This window comes from Chenopodium album, chromosome 8, assembly GCF_948465745.1.
Source record: "Chenopodium album chromosome 8, dcCheAlbu1.1, whole genome shotgun sequence".
In the NCBI taxonomy this organism is placed as follows: domain Eukaryota; kingdom Viridiplantae; phylum Streptophyta; class Magnoliopsida; order Caryophyllales; family Amaranthaceae; genus Chenopodium; species Chenopodium album.
Window position 1 is genome coordinate 12,062,931 of NC_137841.1, and position 21,057 is coordinate 12,083,987.

The 21,057-nt window shown below is 36.7% G+C and overlaps 1 protein-coding gene across 1 annotated transcript; it reads right to left on the minus strand.

Annotated features, from left to right (window-relative positions):
- Positions 1-11,719: 11,719 nt before the first annotated feature.
- Positions 11,720-16,776, minus strand: LOC145642740 (transcription factor TGA1-like). The gene is made up of 7 exons (XM_081693913.1): positions 16,723-16,776; positions 13,999-14,058; positions 13,847-13,912; positions 13,662-13,719; positions 12,854-13,018; positions 12,512-12,553; positions 11,720-11,802 (listed from the first exon to the last, which is right to left on the minus strand). The coding sequence occupies exons 1-7, from the start codon at positions 16,774-16,776 to the stop codon at positions 11,720-11,722; spliced, it is 528 nt and encodes a 175-aa protein (XP_081550039.1).
- Between the last annotated feature and the right edge of the window lie 4,281 nt (positions 16,777-21,057).

Genomic DNA, 21,057 nt, shown 5'->3' on the forward strand with positions numbered 1-21,057 from the left:
TTAGGGCCGATTTTCAAGCTTAGGAAAGAGGACCCCCGGGCAATCGCATTCTACATTTACCACCCAAAGATCAACCCCTTTCAAACCACTTTTCTTCGACGACTAATCCTAGTCCAACAACGATGCCAACCATCGAAGAACTTTAACAAGAGATTCTTCATTTGAGAGAAGAAAAGGCTCAAAAGGCCGAGGAGAGAAGAATTAAGAAAATAGAAAATGGTGAAAAGAAAAAAGCTGAAACTTTAACCTTACAAGAAAATATGGAGCAATTATCCATCAAAGAAAAGTCGTTGGAGAAGCTAGTTCTTCGTTCTACAATGGGGAACAAGTACTTTGACGCAGAAAAGTTTGCTCCTCCTCCAGGATTTGCTTTACTAGAAAAGTTCGTAGCTACGGACTTGCCAATATTTAAGGTGACCAATAATCCACAAAATCATTTAATGTGTTTTACTGGCACTATGGCATTAAAGGGAGTTGATCCTAAGCTTTGTGCTTTGACTTTCCCTTTATCCCTAGACCCAACTGCGAGAGAGTGGTATTATGGGCTAGATCCAAAATTCAAAGCAACATGGGAAGATGTAGTTTCGGCTTTCATTACCCAATATAAGAGTAACGTAGAGTTCAAGTCAACTTTACGTGAACTCGAGATGCTTAAGCAAGGCGACGATGAAGGTTTCCTTGCTTTCTATGGTAGATGGCGAGAAAAAGCGGCCCACCTTGCCCAAAGGCCTTCTGAACTTGAGTTAGTACAAAAATTCATTGACAACTGTCATGAAAAGTACAACAAACATCTAAGTTTCCTTGGTCTAGACACTTTTCAAAAGGTCTATTCTGTGGCTACTAGGATTGAAGATGATCTTGCTAAAGAAAAAGCAAACAAACCTCATTATCATCATCAACCTAAGAACAACTACAAGAAGGGGAATGATAATGCATCATCCTTTATTGACATATTTGCGACTTCCACACAATACAATAACACAAATCGATATGATGATCCTAGAAAAAGATGGACAAAAGAAAGAAAATTTACTCTCCATTTCCTGTAAGCTATAAAGAATTGTTAGAAAAATTAAATGAAAAAGGCTTACTTGTGCTAACAGGACCAACACCACCCACTCAACCAAAAAGGAGATTTCCTCAATGGAATGGTAGTGCTTATTGTGCTTATGATAGAGGCGTTGGACATGATATTGAACATTGCTATGTTTTAAAGCATAAAATACAAGATTTAGTAGACGATGGGAGAATTCCCACGCCTAAACCTAACAATAATGCATCCCCCTTAGGGGTGTTTCACGTCGATGAGGACCATACGGGAAGTGATACATTCAATCTTTTGGACTATATCACACCTATAGGAGAACCTCTATCCACAATACTCATAGGGGCAACTAATGAAGTATGTGGACTATGGGACGACGACTTTCAAGACTTATATGTCTCTAAGTATGCCGCCGTCTCATCTCCATCTTGTTTACAAAATGAAACAAATGGATCGCTTGATTGGGATCATTTCTTAGGGGAATCAAAAGATCTATCGGATCTCTCCTTGGATGAACAATGGCATAAAGCACAACTCATGGAACATCATTAAATGGAGGCACATCCAAAGCCTCTAGAAGAAATTTGGTTTATGATTCCTACGATTAACCCAAATGAGATAGATCATTTAACGCGTTCTGAGCGAGTCTACCAAGCACCACCACATAATGGATCTTCGACCACACAAAATAAAACTCAAGGTCAAACACAAAATACAATATTACCTCCACTTGAGGTGGAAGATCCATTGGTCAAACTTCTTCGCCAATCCAAGGCAAATGTTAGCATTTGGGAACTCCTAAGTACTTCTAAAGAACATAGGAATTCTCTCATGAACGCTCTAACGGCTTTGTCTGTAATCACAGACACAACCCCTCAGGATCTCATTAGCTTGCTTACTAGCGAGAAATCCGACAAGTTAATCATTTTCACTAATGATAATTTGCCTTCAAAGGAAACTACCCACAATAATGCATTATACTTAATTTTGGGATGCAAGGGATACAGTATCCCTCTAACTTTGGTAGACAATGGGTCGGCTGTAAACGTATGCCCATTACGAACGGCAAAATACTTAGGCCTAAATCCAGAAAAAGATTTCCAATCAACAAAACAAAGCATAAGGGCCTATGACAATTCGAGAAGATCGGTGTTGTAGGGAATATTTTAAACATTATCCCTAGCTTGAACCTCACTATGATTATACACTAAAGTACGGTGGCGTCCAAAGGGAAAGAAGCTAGAGAAAAAGAGTCGCCAACAAGTTTTAGGAAGTTGTAAACCGTTACAGGGTGAAGGTTACACCCCTTAACGATCCAGGAGATCGTCAACTCCAATAGGTCTGGAACCATGACTGGTAGTTTGGGGATGAAGGTACAAATCCAACCTAAAAGAGATTGAACCTGCCCTAATAATAGGCCTCTACTATATTTTGATCGTATTCATGTTCGCTTTGTGACTAACATGCAATCAATAGGTTAACCCTAAAGCTGTTTAATCTATGTTGGTTGAATATTAATGCACAAACAAAACTATTATTGGCAATCACTTGAATTATAATCACATTAACCTTAAACAAGATTATTAATTATCTTATTAAGCGTGATTACAAGTACAAATTCCCTTTAAACATTCATAAAAGGCGTGATCAAGCAAATAACAATAAATCAAGCAACATGATAATAATAATAAATTATAATTAAAATAATCATGATAATAATATTACAGCATAATATTAATAGCAAGATCCTAGGCATGATACTAACAAGATTAATAACAAACCCTAGCATGTCACTAAGCAATAAAAATCAAAGCTTTAATCCTAACATGATACTAACATGAATATTAGGAAAGAATAGGCAACATCGCAGGAAACGCAGTTGTCATATTTGATAATAGAAATTATAGTTGCTACCCTAAACATGATACTAGGAAAATCAAAACACCATAACATAACACTAGGAATCATAATAACAACCTAGACATGATTTCTAAATCATAATATCAGTAAATCAATTAAAGTACTTACTTGGATGCCTCGTACCTCTTTCTAATAACAAAATACACGCGTTATAACTTTAAGGAAAATAATAAACAACAATTAAATTAAATAATTGAAATAAAGATTAGGGACCAAACCCTCAGAAATATCAAACCTTTCACGTCTAGGGCGAAGGCAACTTCGAACTTGGCTAGGTGTGTCTAGTGCTAATGTATGAGGAATTGTGTTTGTAAAAGGGTTGGTTTAGAAAGAGAGAGAGAATCAAAAAATTCTTGATGAGAGTTGATGAGAAGAATTGATGATAATTGATGAAAATTGATGATTGTTGAGAATTGATGATTAAAAACAGAGGTTTTAGGAGGCTATTTATAGAGAAAATTAGTCGGATGGATAAAAAAACAAACCAGAGTTTCCACGAGAATAAATCACGATTAGCGCCAGGCGCTGGTCATTAGCGCCAGGCGCTAATCATTAGTTTTACGCGTGTTTTTTTTTATCATATCTTTTGATCCGGAAGTCCAAATAAGGCATATAATATGTAGTTGGAAAGCTCTTGAAATCTACTTTCCAACCCAATTATATCAGGTTAAAATATCTTGTAGATAAAAAGATATGGCCGAAATAGTGGAAAGGTGTTAGTTTTGGATAGAGTTTCATATCTCATTCATATCTTTTTCGTTATAACTCGGATTTAATATTATAATATATCATTGGAAAGATAATTTCAAGATCTATCCAACCATATAAAATTAGGATAAATATTATGAGGCACAAAAATAAAATCTGAATATATTCCACTTCGTACAAAATAAGGATTCTCAAAATGAGTAGTTTTATTCAATTTCAAACTCTTTGAAACATAATTATCAATCCTAATTCCATTAGGATTTAAAATATCCTTCTAGAGTATTCTAGAAGACTATAATCAATCCTAATAGATTTAGGAATGATAATTAATAATAGGCCCTACTCTAGATCATTGGGCCGCGTATAAAAACTAAATCGGGCCCAGTTTACTATTTTGGCCATAACTTCCTCATTATTCATCAGAATTAGGCTTATAATATATCATTGGAAAGGTCTTTTCAACCCCATCCAAATACACCATTATTAGACCCTTATCATGGACCAAAATAAACTAGAATGCACGTCTTTCATAAATAAGGTAAGAAAAGAAATATTTTAAAAAACAGAAAGAAGAGATATTTTATTTAAAAACATCCTCATCACTAGACTTTTCACACTTCCGCTTTGTTCGACAATCAAATTACATGAAAGGTATTCATCACTGGGTTTGGTTTTGGGGAGACACAAATGGGTGTCTACAGAAGCCCCCACTTTTACTGAGTTTGGAGAAACGCAAGTTTCGAAAACGAAAGTAAAAGTAGCAATAGGGACGGAGAATGATTCAGAATGTTCTGTGATCCTAAATCATTCTTGTAACTCCGATACCTGCAAACTAGCGTTAGTTAAAACAGATAAAAGAGTTAAGAAACGCGTATCTTGCATTGTCGAGCACACGTCTCTGAAGGTGACCGATTTGTTGCATTTTGCTGTTTTGATGTTCACTCGTCTCTGAACAATAGAGCTATTTTTGATATGTTCAAGCGTCTCTGAACAAAGAGATTTTTTGGATATGTTCATGCGTCTCTAAACAAAGAGATTCTTTTTCTTGAATCATAGTGACAACCTTCCCTTAAGTGAACCTAGAACACATGATTTCAACTCTATTTCCCCTTTTGTTCATGATGATGAAGTACATGCTCAAGTTGATGCTAATGGTGTGTTTCAATATTCTTCATTATTTACCATGCCTTCTTGTGATGTGCTTTGTTCCCTTGATGATGAATCTCATGTCCTTGATTGTGCCCCCGCTCCCCAATGTGATGTATATGCTCATGATCTTAATGTTGATTCTTCCAATCTTGGTTGTACTTCTTATTCCCTTGTTGAGCCTCAACCTTCTACATATTTTGAATCTCTTGTTGATATATTTGAGTCTCAAATTAGGCACATTGAGCTTGATGATGATCTTGGGACTAGTAAGGAGATGATTCTTCAATCTATGAGAGGTCAATTAGAGATAATGAAAAAGAATGAGGAGCGTCTTGAGGAGGGAAAAAGAAGAAAAGATGAGTTAGAAATCCAATTGTCATCCTTGATGCTTGTTTGTGAAAAATCTCAATTTGATGTGTGTGTTGAGGATGATGATGATGATCATTTTGAACAACCAAGAGTGTGTGAGGATCCTATTATTGAGCATAGGAGTGAAGGAAAGGGAGTTGAGAGTGATGATGATTATGATGATTTCGTGAATCTAAACTCCTCTTCCTTGGTTGATTACGATGAGTCTCAAGTGTATGAATGTGACTCTTCTATCCATGAGTGTTTGGACTTGTTTGAGGTTATGTCCAATGTGTTTATTAAGATTCAAATGAAAACCCATAGCCTTCTAAGTGAGTTCATTGATGATGCTTCATGGGAGAGAGATGATTTTGAGTTATATTTGCATCCATTCATGCACGGTTTTGAGGACTTAGGTTTTGAGTTTGTGGAAGGAAAGGTTGTTTATTGTGGTGCAAAGAAGGATGAGGTTGATTCCTTTGGAGTTTTTGAGCTTGAGGGAGATGTCGATTGTGAGAGAACTTCATTTGAGGACTCTATGATTGATTTTCATGCCCTCATTGGCGATGTGAGACCTTGTGTTGAGGGATTCGCGAACCCTTTGCCTATTTCTCATACCCCTTTTTCTCAAAGGTTTGACCACATCCCCTATTGCCCTATTTTTCTCCCTTCCTTTGTTGATAAGCCTATTGGGGACTCCCTTGTCTATGATGATCTTAATTTCCCTCATTCGTCTATTGTTGAGGAAAAGGGTGATGTTGCCACCCAAAAATATTTTAGTGAGGAGGATTTGCCTTTTTCTTTTTCTTTCCATTCTTTTATTCCCCCTTCTTTTTCTTCTTCTTCTTATTTTCTTGTTTTTCCTTTTGATCCTTCTTCTTCTTTCTTTTGGCACCTCCCTTCTCACTTGCGTGCAATGATCTTGTTGCACGTTTTTCTTCCGTCATTTGCCTACCTTCTATCATATGAAATGTGTAGTAGTGCATTTGACAAGCTCTTGCGATCGTTGCAATATTATTTTACTATAGCGGTCAAGCTTGGACCTTAAGCAAGCCTTTCTCGGGAAGTAACCCGTGTTTTAGAATAGATTTTCTTTTCTTTTTAGAATAGATTTTATCTCATGGAAATGTTTGTGTTCCTTTTGCTAGGTACATGACTTGATATACTTTGGGGCTTCTATTTGGATCAAGAATCAAGGAAGATTAGCACCACATTTGCTAACATATAGAAGGCAAGATTCAATATTAGAGGTTATTAGCTTTGAAAGGTTAAAATTGGGTCATTTGCGAGTATTTACACCCACCTAATATCCGGTAATATCCTTCCTTGCTCTTTCTCTAGTGGATGATGACTTGTTGGACATATGTTGGTTTGATTGGATTAATCTCCTTGTTTTTCCCCTCCCGTGGAATATTTGATTTATGTTTGAGCATGTTGTCTCATTCAATCTTGGGGGAGGGTATTCTATCATGTTTGGTGGAATGTTGATTCATATATGTCATGCACCTTTGTATATGCTTTTCCATGTTCTCATATTTTGAAAAACTCCAAAAATATTTTTGTTTCTATCAAGGCAAAATTGCATTGTGTTTTGTTTTGTTATTGCTTTGGACATAATAACATTTGGACTTGTATACTTGAATGCTTTTCTTCCTAAATGGTAGTGGTGTGCACGGTTTGAGATACGTTTGGTTGATTCTAGGATAAAGCATGCTAAGGTAGTTGTCTAGAACTAGGGGGATCATGAAACCGGATTCTACTTGTTTGTGGCATGTTGGTAGTTGCTCCCTATCTTCGATTTGACAACCTTAGTGAGTTTTTGCTACAACCATGTGAGATTTATATTTGTTCAAGCTTCCATCATATTCTTGCATGAGCGGCATGTGGTCCTTGACTTTGCAAACCTAATCTATAAAGCTTGATGTATGATTCTTAAACCCGAGACCGAGCTATCTAGGGAGGACAAAGGCACCTTTTTTGGGGTGGTATTTTTCATTTTTAGGTTAGTTTGATTCATATTTGTTCTTGGGTTTCCATTTGCCTTCTTTCAACCATTTGAGCCTTATACCTTCTTTTCAAGCCACATCTTTAGTTCTTTGGCCTTTTGTTTCATTTTCTTTCTATTCTTGGTTTTTTGTGATGCAAATTGATCACGTATGATGGAGTTTGTGGTGGATAAGTTGGAAATTTGGTTTTTATGAGTGCTAGTTTGTGATTAAGTCTTCTTTGTGAATAATGGCAAGTGTTTGAGTAAAATCCGTCCTTAATCATAAAAGGCATGGACTAATAAATTGCATTATAGAAAAAGCCTTCCGAATTTAGCAAAAGGCGAGGACATTGCAAATTTAAGTAAAAAATAAATAAATAAAAATTTGAAAATAGTGAAAATTCAAAAATATTTTGATGTATTCTTTTCTCCTTCTAAGCATTGAGGACAATGCTTCATTTAAGCTTGGGGGAGAAGCGTTTACGCTTTTTGTATATATTTCTTGTGAGTATAGCTTCAAATAAGCTTGGGGGTGTTGCTTTTGCTTGGTGATTTCTTGATCGTGTTGTTAAGGATTGATCACCCTTTTGCTTCACTTTTTAGAAAAACCTCCAAAGTTTAAATTTTAGCCTACCTTCACCCTTTATGCCTTATGTTACAACCTTGGGGAAAGACCTTTCGACCTAGAAATTTGAGTCACTATTTGGGGGAGGGAATCATGGGTCATTGCCTAAGGAAAGGGGATGCGAAGTCAAGATGTCGAGTAGCCCAAAAATTTGATCTTTTTCCGGTTCCTTCGCGGAATCTATGAGATGCTCACTATGGGGAGATATGAGATTAGTAGGGGGAACGCGGTAAGACCGTTTGGGATGAAAGTGGAGTGTGATAACTAGTTCCTATGCTTAGCATTTTTATGTTTCAATCAACCTTAGGTATCTTATAGCGTGCACTCCCTTACTTGTTTAGAAAGATTTGCATTCATTGTGCTTGTACATTTGCAAAAGTCCTTTCATGAATATTTGTTTGCTTTTCTTGTATTTTGTTTTCTTTTTCATGCTTTGCCTTGTTTGTATTATTATGAGAGTTATGGGTAAACTCTTAGGATACCCTTACGAGAGCATCACTCGTCCTCTAGGGCGATCTATGGGTTTAAATGGCTTGTCTTTAGTTGCTAAAATTGACCGTGATTCCTACGAAAGTGAGTTAGTGTATATTCCCATCTTCTCTAGTTTTCTCATTTCTTTCTTTACTTGAATAATGTCATCATTTTTCCCTTGGGTTGGATTTTGTTTTGCTCGAGGACGAGCAAAAGTTTAGCTTGGGGGAATTTGATCTGTGCCATTTATGGCACCTTTAGGCTATGTTTTCTTTATATTTCTATGCTCCTTTGTAGACGTTTATGTCGTTTTTTTAGAGAATAATGCTCGATTTGCGTGTTTTTGTGTTAGTTTAGAGAAATGCATGCTTTTAATGGCTTTCTTATCATTTTATTCATTTCTCGGCTATTTCTCTTGTTTCTTCGTTTCTTTGTCTTGTTTTGTAGGTACGTCGCGGGCTATATGCATGGGAATTGAAAATAGCACCCACTAGGATCAATATGCACTTTTCGGAATTGAATTTGAGTTTGAAACAAAGGAAAACGAAGAATTGCAAAGTATCAAATAAGACCTTTGTGCATTGTTTTAGTCATATCTCAAGTTCTAAAGATTGGACTAGGGTGATTAAAGTTGGGTTGGAAACTAGACTTGAAGAGCTTTGCAATGATAGGTTGCACGCCTTCATACGATTCTTAGATCAAAAGTTACAGCTTTCTGAAGTTGGCCCAGGAAAACAGTCGCGGGCGCGGGCTACAGTACCTGGGGCGCGGGGTTGCTGCAGCTCCAAAACTGCCGTATTTGGGCAGTAAGCACCCGCGGTTGTCCCGAGGGCTCCCCGAGGGCGCGGGCGCGGCTATCGGGGTGTCCGTTCCCCTCCGCGGGCGCGGCCGATTTCTCCGCGGGCGCGGGTTTCTGGGTCTTTTACGATTTTAAGCTTCATTTCTCCTTTTGTTTATATAGTTTTTGGTTTCCTTTATTCTTCATTCATGTAATTCTTTATTTTTAGAATAGTTTTCTCTCTCTTACTCTCTTAGGTTAAGAGCTTCTCTCTCTAGATTAGGCTAGATTAGGAGTAGTTTTAGAGAGAGAAAGTGAGGAATTTCAATGGTGATTGAGAGATTGAAGATGCAAGTGTGACAATTGTGTTAGAGATCTTCTTAATTATCAATGAGCATTTCTAAACTCTATCTCATTCAATTGCTTTGTTTAATTTGATGTTTGTTTGGTTTGATTTTGATATTTGATGTTTGATTAGAGTAATTGTTCTTGATATTTTGTTGATTCTTGTTCTCTATAGTTGATAGTTGATTTGATGATGTTGTTTGAGTAGTTGTTTGGCTAGGAATTGGGTGAAACTTGTATGATTGATTAATTGTGATTAATTTGGAAATTGTGTTGATTGATTGTTGAGATTAAAGTGATTAGTGAAGGTTTGCATGTGTGTAATTCAATTTGGCCTTGAGAATTATGCTAGATTGCATTGTAATTGCTAATGACATGAACAATTGATTTAGGAATTGCAATTATCAATTGGTTTTGATTGTGATTCTTTTAGTTTGTTATTCATAGTGAACCCTAGCTTAACAATTAGGAGATAGCTCTTTGATTCCTATTGATTGCTCTTATCATTTAGTCCTCACAACCTTTGATTGGCATGCTCTTCCCAAGTTGTTGCAATTGACATGATTACTTGTTGATCCCCGTTCCTATTGTTTTATTTCCTTGGTTACTTGTTTTGTTAGTTGTTAGTATTCTCTCTTACCTTCGTCTTCGACCTAGCTTAGGCGCATAATTGAAAGTGCTTGAACATTACCGTTCCTTTGGGTTCGACCCTTGACTTGCCTCTATACTCGTATTTAGGTTTGTTAAGTGTTTATAAATTTAGTTTGACCGAGGGAAGATTAGATCACGACCTAGTTTTCCCCTCGTCAAACACATCGTGCCGCGATAAAGTCATCTCACAACGATGGATACTGTCATCTCACGACAGTTAATACACCCTCAACAGCTTTATGTGTCCTCGGGATTTTTCGATATTTGTAGTATTTTTTCGATTCTAGTTGTGAAAGATATTTCCCAATTTTCCTACGTGTAAAATTCCTATATTTTTTACGCATTACGGATGGTCTTTTCAATACTGACCTTTTTATGCATATGCCACAATGTTAATCAAAATTACGTACATGAAAATTTAGAACGTTTCAAGTCTCATCCACTTATTCTCAATTCCCAAAATAAATATTAGGAACAAAAATAGAAATCATCCCCAGTGGAGTCGCCAAATACTATATATAGGGATTGAATATTTCAAACACCCAACTTTGAGCCCCACTGTGACCATGTACTTAAACATGGTGGCTTCCAAAGGAAAGGAAGCTAAAGCAAAAAAGTCGCCAACAAGTTTTAAGAACTTCTAATCGTCCACGGTTGTGAAGGTTACCCCATTCACGATTACAGAGATCGCTAACTCCATAGTGGTCCTGAACCACAATTGGATATTTGAGGATGATGGTACGAATCAAACCTGTTTTTGGTGTTTTTGTCCCTAGGGAGAGTTATATCTTGAAGATTGGCTGAACACGGCCTGTACCTGCAAACAACGAAGACTCTAGGTGGTTGGGGCTCCTCCTCCGACGATCAAGTTAGTACTTGAGCTATAATAGGAAAAGGTGTGGAAAGTAAAGAGGATCTTCTCGGATTGCAATATCATGTGTTTTCTCTAATGTAAGAGAATATAGGGTAGGTGTAATAAATGATTGAATGTGTCCCAAAAAGGGGGGGATATCTCCCTATTTATAGGGTCATTGGGAAAAGTGCCCTCTCTTAGGTCATTTGACCTAGATTTGGTGGGTTGCGCCGTTTTGTGACATTCTTGGGAATTTAGCCACGAAGGCCGCCACTAGTGGAAAAAAGCCTATCCGTAATGGGAAAAAACATCCCATCCGTAACGGGCAATGAACGTTACGTATGCGGCCGTTACGGATAGCAAATGTTATTTGTAATGGGCACTTGCCCGTTACAAATAAGTTGTTATTCGTAACGGGCAAACAAGTGCCTGTTACGAATAACGGGGTTATTCGTAACGAGAATTTCCGTTATTTGTAACGGGCATCCAAATGTCCGTTACGAATAATCCCGTTATTCGTAACAGAACATGTTTTGCTCGTTACGAATACTTACTTATTTGTAACGGGCCTAAAATATGCCCGTTACAAATAGTGTGTGATCTAATTAAAAAAAAAATACTGCAAATGCTGGATTGCTTTGCACAATATTTTATCAATTAATAATGTGAGATATTTATATTTTATATAAATATAGTATAAATTAATATACAATCAACTAATATCTTGCAAACTCACAAATTGACTTAACACATCCTACCAAACCGGCATTGTTCATTTATCCAACTATAAACATTCAGAATTATAGCAAAACAAAATTGGAAACTCTGAACGACATCTCTTAGACAATGGCATTGGCAGCACTAGCAATCCTTGGCCACAAGTCGGCACACTCCTTTGCAATGGGACCAGTAATAACAGATCCTGAAACACAAAGAGATATGGATTAAGACGGGGATATATAAACAATTATATTGTAATCGACAATAAGCAGAGAAGTAAACTTCATATACGGTGAAGAAGTTTCTAATGCTTTACATCTCAGACAAATATTATAAACATATACACTAAAATGCAGCCATGTCAAAATAACAGAGAGTTCACACCTAAACACATCAACTAATCAGATGCTAGTCTCAAAACATGTGAGAAATGTTCTGTGGCAACACTAGTCAATAGACTTTTTTTTAGTTAACAAAAACAGAAAAGGGTTGATTGTGTACAAGTCGAAAGCTATAAGAAGCAACTTGTACAACATTAATTCACAAGATTGTGTTGTGTTTTGGATCATAAATCAACAAGAAATGGGATGTAGGGTGCAAAAGGTTCCATTGATAAATGGCAAGGGAAATCTTTGTAACAAAATTTTGATGACAAGGGAAGTTTACTTCACCTACCTACCCAGTCCCCTTACTTAAGAATTTTTTTTTTTTTTTGAACCATAACATAAGTTGATATGCATGTTACACATTCCATATAAATTCAAGTAAATTCAGGTTTCATGGAAATTGAACAGTCTACCAAAATGCCATGAAATTCTAAGCTACCATGTCAAACTACTCCCGAACTAACAAAGGCTCAAATATAGTCACAAAGATCCCCCATAATATTCAAAGTTGGTGCAATCACATACCTTTCATTTCACCCTTGGGGTTGACAATTACTCCAACATTATCTGTAATAGAAACAAACACAATTGATTGTCAGCAAAAGGTAAAATTCAATTAAAAAAGATTTTTAAAAAGCAAATCAATGCATTCAAGAAATTTGATTTACATGATCAGGAACATCTAAAATTCATCGAGTCCCATAGGAAATAATGCCAATCAAACCCCTTTAGTGCTAAAAACATTCCTCAAACCAAAAAATTCAATATAATACTTCTATACTTCTATGCAGTGCAAGGATTAACATCAGTTAAATGGGTATTCAATGCATCAGTAAAAGAGATAGAATACATCGGCCTTTGCTGCACCTGCCTTCAATTGAAAAAGATCATAATAGTGCTTCATGCCACTATCTACCAGAATCCGAAGTTCAACATCGGTTATATGGGTATTCAATGAATTTCTGAGTTCGCAAATCTGTTTATTCTGCTCCTCAACCCAATGTCCATACTCCATCTCAAATGCAACAATCCCTAAAAAGAAAAAAAAAACAATAATTAAAGAAAGCATAAGTCTCATGTTTTAAAATTAAAGTAAGCTTAATAGGTATGCACTAAAAATAACCCCATATTGGTAAATCCGGATGAATGCATAGGATCTAGTAATGGAGATAGGAAATGAGATCAAGAGACAATTTGGAGTCACAAGTTCCTAATAGTCTGACTCTTTTTTCTTTTTCTTTTTTTTTTTTGGCAGCAATATAGTTTGACTTTATTTCAGTATAGTTTCATAGTCTATCTCAATATCAATTAACAATAAAAGGCTATACTCAGCACTCTGCTTACAACTTTCAAATGACTTAAATTGATCTTGTTTGAAAATAGATTGCAGATATATCAAGCTATGCAACTGTAGAATTCTATAATTCAAAATAAGAAGGCTATTATTCAAAAGACTCTTGACTGGTCTGTTTTAATTTATTAAACCTTACTCCACTTAGCAGTTTTTTTATTTTTTAATTTTTTAAATGATTGAATGAGCAATACGTGCATTCTTAAAATAATGACTTAATTTGCAGCTATATATTACACAAACAATTAATTGAATTAGCAGTTTATCAAAAGACATAAATTTTAAGTAGAAGAATGCTAGAAGTAGACATATTGGAAGGCAAACCTGAATTTACAGTGGCAGAGAAAGGAAGCGGGTCAATACCATTGCTCACAAGCGTACCCTGGAATCAACCATTCAAGGATGTGTTTAGCATTTTGATTAAAGATGCAGTCTTTAGGAAACACATCTATAATATATAAGAAGGGCAATGAGAATTATGTCCATTATCATCATACCTATTATCTCACTCGTTCAAGCTCTTGCTCCATTTGCATCAATTTTGAATGGCTCAACTCTAATTGCTGAATATAGACCTATAAATAACAAATTTCCAAGAAGAATTAGATCAGCAGAAAACAAGTACCACAACTCATTAAACTTGTAACACTTCTCTTCCCACCTTTTTCCGCATACGACTTTTGCGAGCAGCCTCACAATTTTGTGCAATACGTCTTTGTATCTAAAAAAGGTAGACAAGCAAAGAAATTTTCAAAAGACTGGAGAAGAAAATGCACATCAGCATCAAAATCATCTGTCTGGCAAAACACTCATTTTAGTGTCCAATCCATGATCTCCTCAGGGGCCAGTGAATGGCTACACATACAAATGCAACTAAAACATAACTAGTGTCACATAAAGAAATCGAGTATTATGTGATAGCAACAAGATGAAATATGTAATCACAATTTGCAACAATCTAGGATAAGACTAAGTGAGGCTTCGCCTTAAAGCCAATTGGCAACAAATAAAGTGACTTCCTAGAAGTGGAAAATGGTACTTTGCTCTTTTTCCCAATGTGGAACAGCACCCAAGTGCATATATGGGGTTCAATTGTTCAAAAACTCCAAATGGCAATACAAATAAAAAGGGACTTAGCCCCCAAGGGAACACATACTCTGTAAAGAACATATGTACATCATAGTGAACTTTATACTTATTAAAATCAGTTAATCAAATTTCAAAAGAAAAACAAAAAAAAAACATATATTCCATAAAACTTCAAATAAAGATCAAATTGTACTGGCTAAAATGATAATTCCTGAGTAAAATTGGCAGAAACTATAGCAAGTCAAGCAATTAAGATCAAATTTGACACTATCAAATCAATAATTACAAAAAAATGTAAATTAGCATATAATAAGCTGGAAACAAGATCAAATTCAGCATTTTACAACATTGCAGCATCAAATTTGAGAAATTAACAAGCCAAACAAAATGATAATATACAGAAATTAAAACAGAAGTGAGAAACAAAAAAACGTACCGGATTTTAACGGGACTAATTCTGCCGGCGGCGAGTGATGCCGGTGATAAGATATTGGCCGCATTTTGCAAATGATTTTAAATTATCGACAACCGAAGCAACTGGGTCCATTTAGAAAAACCTAACCCTAAAATAATAGGATTTGAAGAGTGGATCGTGAGTAAAAATGGAGTAAATTTTCGAACAATATTACATAAATTAAACCCAAAAAAATAAAGGCATTTAACCTGAATAATTGGACCAAAACGCAAAGCTAAAGAACCCAGAAACCCTATCATCAAATTTCTGATGTTTGAATCAAAAATTGATTCAAGTTTGTTGTTGTTGTTGTATTAGGTTCAAATTGACGACGGCGGCGACGGTGGTTGTGGGCAATCGATGCTTGCTCCGGATCTAACCCCACCCAGAAGTTGATGACACTTCTTCGCCTTTTCAGGCTCAAACAACGTCTCATCGGCCTCGATCTCCCTAATCTTCTTGATCAAATCACTCGTGAGTTTTAGCTATTGACAATTTTGTGGTTTGAGTAGAGAGAGTGAGTTATTTGAGGAGAGAGAAAGAGAAGATGAGTGAGGAAGAGGAGAGATGCGAAAAGAGAGAGTGGTATGAGGAGAGAGAAAGAGAAGAAGAGTGAGGAAGAAATGCGGCTGGGGAAGTGGGAACAGATCGAACATCTAACCCTAGAGAGTTATTTAGTTGTAACGGGCTTTATATTTATCCGTTACAATTAATAACTATTCGTAACGGACATTTATTTGCCCGTTACAATTATTAATTGTTCGTAACGGACATTTGTTTGCCCGTTACGAATAAGTTTTTTCGTAACGATCAAATATTTTTCCTGTTACAATTACTCTTTTTGTAACGGATTTTATCATGCCCGTTACAAATAGGGTGTTACAAATGACAATTTTTCCACTAGTGCGCAATTCCAAAAAGTATCTGAGGCTGACACATGTCAGCTGGCCATTGGCCCAAATTGACCTGCCTGGGCTAAACACGTGGCCCTCTCTGATTGGTCCATATGAATAGGGTATTTTTACCCAAAACATTTGCCCCTCACAGGTAGCACGTGGCGGGCCAAGTGGTGCCTGTGACACGCGGCATTCCGGAAGTGGTGAAGAGTGAAAATTGTTCACCTTTTGGGGTATGAAGGGGATGCCCCACCCTTCTATAAATAGAGCTTTTACCCCTCTCTCCTCTCACTTTTCACAAGCTATTGACTTTTTAGAGAGAGAAAGAGTTAATTTCTATAGAGAGAGACTCTGCCTTCGTCTGCAGTGAATTTTGAGACTTCCGTCTGTGTTTCAAGGAGCACATCGGGTCACCGCTTTTAACAGTTTTTAGATTTTTCAGAGCTAAGTTAAAAGTATCCACCTCTAATCTCTTCAAGCTTTTATACTTTTCCACTTTTATAGTTAAGATTCCAAAATAAAAATGGACTCTCCATCGACAAAAACGGCGCCGCCTAGGTCTTTTAGCCAGTCTCCTGGTACGGCTGAATCCAGAATCATGGGTGCCTTTTCTAGACATTCGGACAGACAGCTCTATGTCTATGCAGGACACAATGGCCAGAGTCAAACAGACGGCTACCAAGCCTAGGAAGAAGCGTGCTCGGGAAGTGCCCGCTGATGAAATTATTCCTGATGAGGAGTACGAGGGTTCGGAGGAGTAGTCGGGTTCTGTTTCGGATGGCACCCCTTCAACCCCAAGTGATACAATTTCTGAAGAGGCAGACGGCGAGAATAATGCCTCTTTCCCAGACTATGATGAAAGGGAGTCAGGCGGTGACGAAGACATCGAAAGATCCGGATCAGAGGCATCGAGTTCTACCCTCAAGAAAACATTGCGGCTGACTACCTGCAGCCGTTTAAGGGACCAGTTCTGCCAGATCTCTTGAAAACCAGGATACATTCTAGAGACCTGGCAGTTATAAGAAGCAACTTCCGAGATTTTGCGGAGGCACATCCAGTTGGGGAAGGCTGAAGCATAGGAGTTCCACCAGCTGAGGCAACAATTGCCTGGGAGGATGACCTTGAAAATGTCGATAACTGTTTGTGTAACACCCCGACCCCAAACAAATTAGGGAGGGGCCTATTGTCACGAAATGCGCATCGAGGGCCAACAACTGTCCCCACAAACCAACACAAGTCCTTCCGGCGCATTTTGTCCTCACTCATGCGCACCCCGAGAAAATTTCCCAGGAGGTCACCCATCCCAAGACTACTCCCAGCCAAGCACGCTTAACTATGGAGTATTCTTAGCATATGAGCTCCCTAAAAAGAAGATGCATCTTGTTGATATGAGTAGTATATCAAATCCTTTTAAAGAAATCATGAGGGGTATTACATATCAACAAGATGGACCTATAGCTCTGATACCATTTGTAACACCTCGACCCCAAACAAACTAGGGAGGGGCCTATTGTCACGAAATGCGCATCGAGGGCCAACAACTGTCCTCACAAACCAACACAAGTCCTTTCGGCACATTTTGTCCTCACTCATGCGCGCCCCAGGAAAACTTCCCAGGAGGTCACCCATCCCAAGACTACTCTCAGCCAAGCACGCTTAACTATGGATTATCTTAGTAAATGAGCTCTCTAAAAGGAAGATGCACCTTGTTGATATGAGTAGTATATCAAATCCTTTTAAAGCAATCATGAGGGGTATTATAGTTTTTGTTGTTATGAAGCCGTGATTAAAGCCGGCCTCCGCTTTCCCCTCTACAAAGGGATTAAGAAAATTCTAAAAGGGTATAACTTAGGAGTCTAGAAGCTTACCCCTAACTCATGGATAAACATATTGAGCTACATCGCCGCCAGCCAGTTTCAAAACATAGAGCCAAGTTTTGCGGCATTTGCTCATATGCATTACATGAGCTGGGCTCTAGGCGGGTATGGTGTGTGGTACACTCTAACCACACACCTGCAATATCTAATGTCTTTGGAAAAACCGTCTAAATGGTCTGACTGGAAGGAAAAGTTTTACTTGATCTCCTCTCCTACGTTGGGACACAACCGATTTCTACGCCAGTACAACCAGGACCCGGCGTTACTGGGGAAGAAATGCGCCCTTCCCCAAATTCCATCTAGGGCCTACAAACAAATAATGGGGTCTGACTTCTTTGAGACTAAGACCGAGCCATTGGAGGATGGGACCTAAATAATAATCCCTAAGAACTGGATACTCCATCCGGACTTTTTGAACGATGAGGCCTTCCTTTCTGTCTGTGGGCTTAGCACCATGTTCCCACAAGGTAGACTTACTACACATTAGCTTGGGACTAGTAACCAATGGGGCTAAATAGGCTTGTAACGTGGCTAAATAAACAATAAAAGGGCACAAGCAACAACATGGGTAGCAAGAAGGGAACAAATGTATCTAATATCATCTGAAAGCCACCTACAAGAATAAATGCCTTCGTCCTCCTCAATGTGCATAATAATGAGTCATATAAACATTACTAAAAGTTAAAAACCAATACTCAACTTCATTGACATACCAGGAACTAACACACATTCCTAACTAAATCAACTAGTCAAGCACTATATTCACAAGTAGTTGGACAAAATTGACGCATGTTAAAGTTTCAAGGCAATCAAACATCAAATCATGATCAAATAATCCACAATGTTCATCATCAATAACCAAGAATCAAAACAATTTCGAAATATTTTCATCAAGGGGCACAGGGAAGCATGATTTATAATTCATTGGAACATATTTTTGGATTTTTTTTTAAAGCAATAAAAACTAATCTATAAAAGCAATAAAATCTATACTAAGCACATCACTAATAAAAAAAATAAAAATAAATAAATAAAAAGAGAGAGTGAAAGGTATACCATACGAACACGAGAACCTCCCCCCAAGCTAAATTAGACAATGTCCTCATTGTCTTGAAGGGAAGCTAGTAGTCAAGGTGACTACTCCTCATCATCACCACATCAATGTCACCAAAGCCTCAAGGATTGCAATGCATCTCTTTGGAACAAAATTGGGCAAGAATGAAACAAAGTGTTAGTGGGAAAAAGTCCAAATTTGAGTCAGGTGCACAATTTTGATCATAACTTTTGATATATAAGTGATAATGCAGTGATCTAATTACATTGGAAAGTAGACTTGAAGATCTTTCCAACGATAGGTCACACGCCAAAATCCGATAAGAAACGCAAAAGTTATGGCCTATCGAAGTTGACAAATTTTGCTGACGCTATGCGCGCCCGATCGGGCGAGCTCTTCCTAATCGAATACGAGTGCAGTTCCATCGTGAATGAAGCCTTCTCTAGCTCAAAATCTGCACAAAAATAAACTCCCACAAGCATAAGTTACACTCTCCTACCTCTCTAAAAGAAAAAATAAAATAAAATAAAAACACGCACACACAAAAATAAGAAAAAAACTAAACTAAAAAGCAAAATAAAGTATGGGTTGCCTCCCGCAAAGCGCTAGTTTATCAAGGTCCCGCTCAACCATACTCCTTCTCTCAATCGGAAGAATTCAACGCCTTGAGTAACTTATCAAACGCTCTTGCAAAAATTTCATTAAACACTATATATGGCTTAATTGCAATCACATTAATCCCTACAAAGAAAAGGTTAGGAGAACATAAAGAGAACTCAAGGTAGAAGGAAAAATCAAAAGAGAGAGATGAAAATACACCACAACCTTCTACCTCCTCTGTTAAAAATTTAGAATTAATAGAACGAACATGGAGGTAGTCATTGTCTTAATCATCCAATAATGACTTAAAAATTTCACCCTTACGAATAACCTCATCATCATCAAAGGAATTTTCAACCACCGTTTCTACAACTAATGATTTTTCAATCACCGATTCGTCAACCAATGATTTTTCAACCACAAATTCTATAACTGATGGTTCTTCATCCTCAATAACATTCGTATTATTATAGTGTCCATAGACTTTTTCATCAAGAGCCTTCCAATAACTTTCATTAGCAACTAATCGTTTCCAAATATGATCATATGTATATGGAAAGACTCTAAAATCATCCGGAGCACGCAAAAAAAACTCACTATAAGGGCATTCAGGATTTTTATGACAAAGACAGTATTCAGGTGTTGCATATAAATCATATAATTCTCGTAGTGACGTAAGCATGGATATTTTAAACTCATAAAAAATAATATAAATAAACAAAAAAAAATCTAGACTTTAATAATAATTAGAAATAAAAAATAAAATCGTTTCCCCGGCAACGGCGCCAAATTTTGACAGGCTAAAGTCGTATCACCCAATCAAAAATAATTCCTAAATCCTCTAAATAATGCAAATAGGGAAGTAGGGTTGAATCCACAGGGAAACTGGTCTTTCTATTCTTAATTAATTAATATAATCTAGATTATAGAGAAACAAATTATTATTATCGAAGGGAAACTAAACTACTAAGAGTAAAAGTGGAAAAGAATAAAAGTAGGAGAAGAAACAATGAATAAAAGCCTAGGGTATAGGTTCACCAATAAATAATATTCCAGGGTAAAACATAATAATCAAACATTAATGCATCAATTAACCAGATCATAAAGGGCTTTCGCTACGTATTACAATCACAGAATTAATATACCGGTATTAAATCTCATCTCTCGAATCTCAACTTAACCATTTATAAATTAACCTGCCTATTTAAACTAGATCTAAACATTAATTCTCATCTCTCGAATCTCGAATCAATGTTGTCAAACTCATGCATAACAGATCAGGCCTAATCTAGTCACAGAGCATTAAATCAATCAATACGAAATTAATCTATAATTGACAATCAACAACAATAAATTACCACTTCATATTATTTATGGATCCCCATAAACCCTAGAAAGAAAACTACTCACACATAATTAAATCTAAACTAAACTAAACAATTAAAGGAGACATGATTAAGATCAAAGCAAAGAAAATAAGTAAATAAGGAGGGAAAAGATAGTACCAAAAGAAAGAAATATAAAATTGCATAAACCAAGAGCGTAGAGAGAGAAACAAGAGAGATAGTAATACTAAGAGTTTAATTAAGAGGAGAGAGAAAAGTTAGAGAGAGAAAGGGAAAAGAAAAACTAAACTAAAAACTAATTAATAAAACTAAACTAATACTAATGAAAAACAAAACAAATAAATCTAACTAAACTTGCCTAACTAACCTACGTAACTACTCCCTCCTTTTATAAGAAAAGAAAA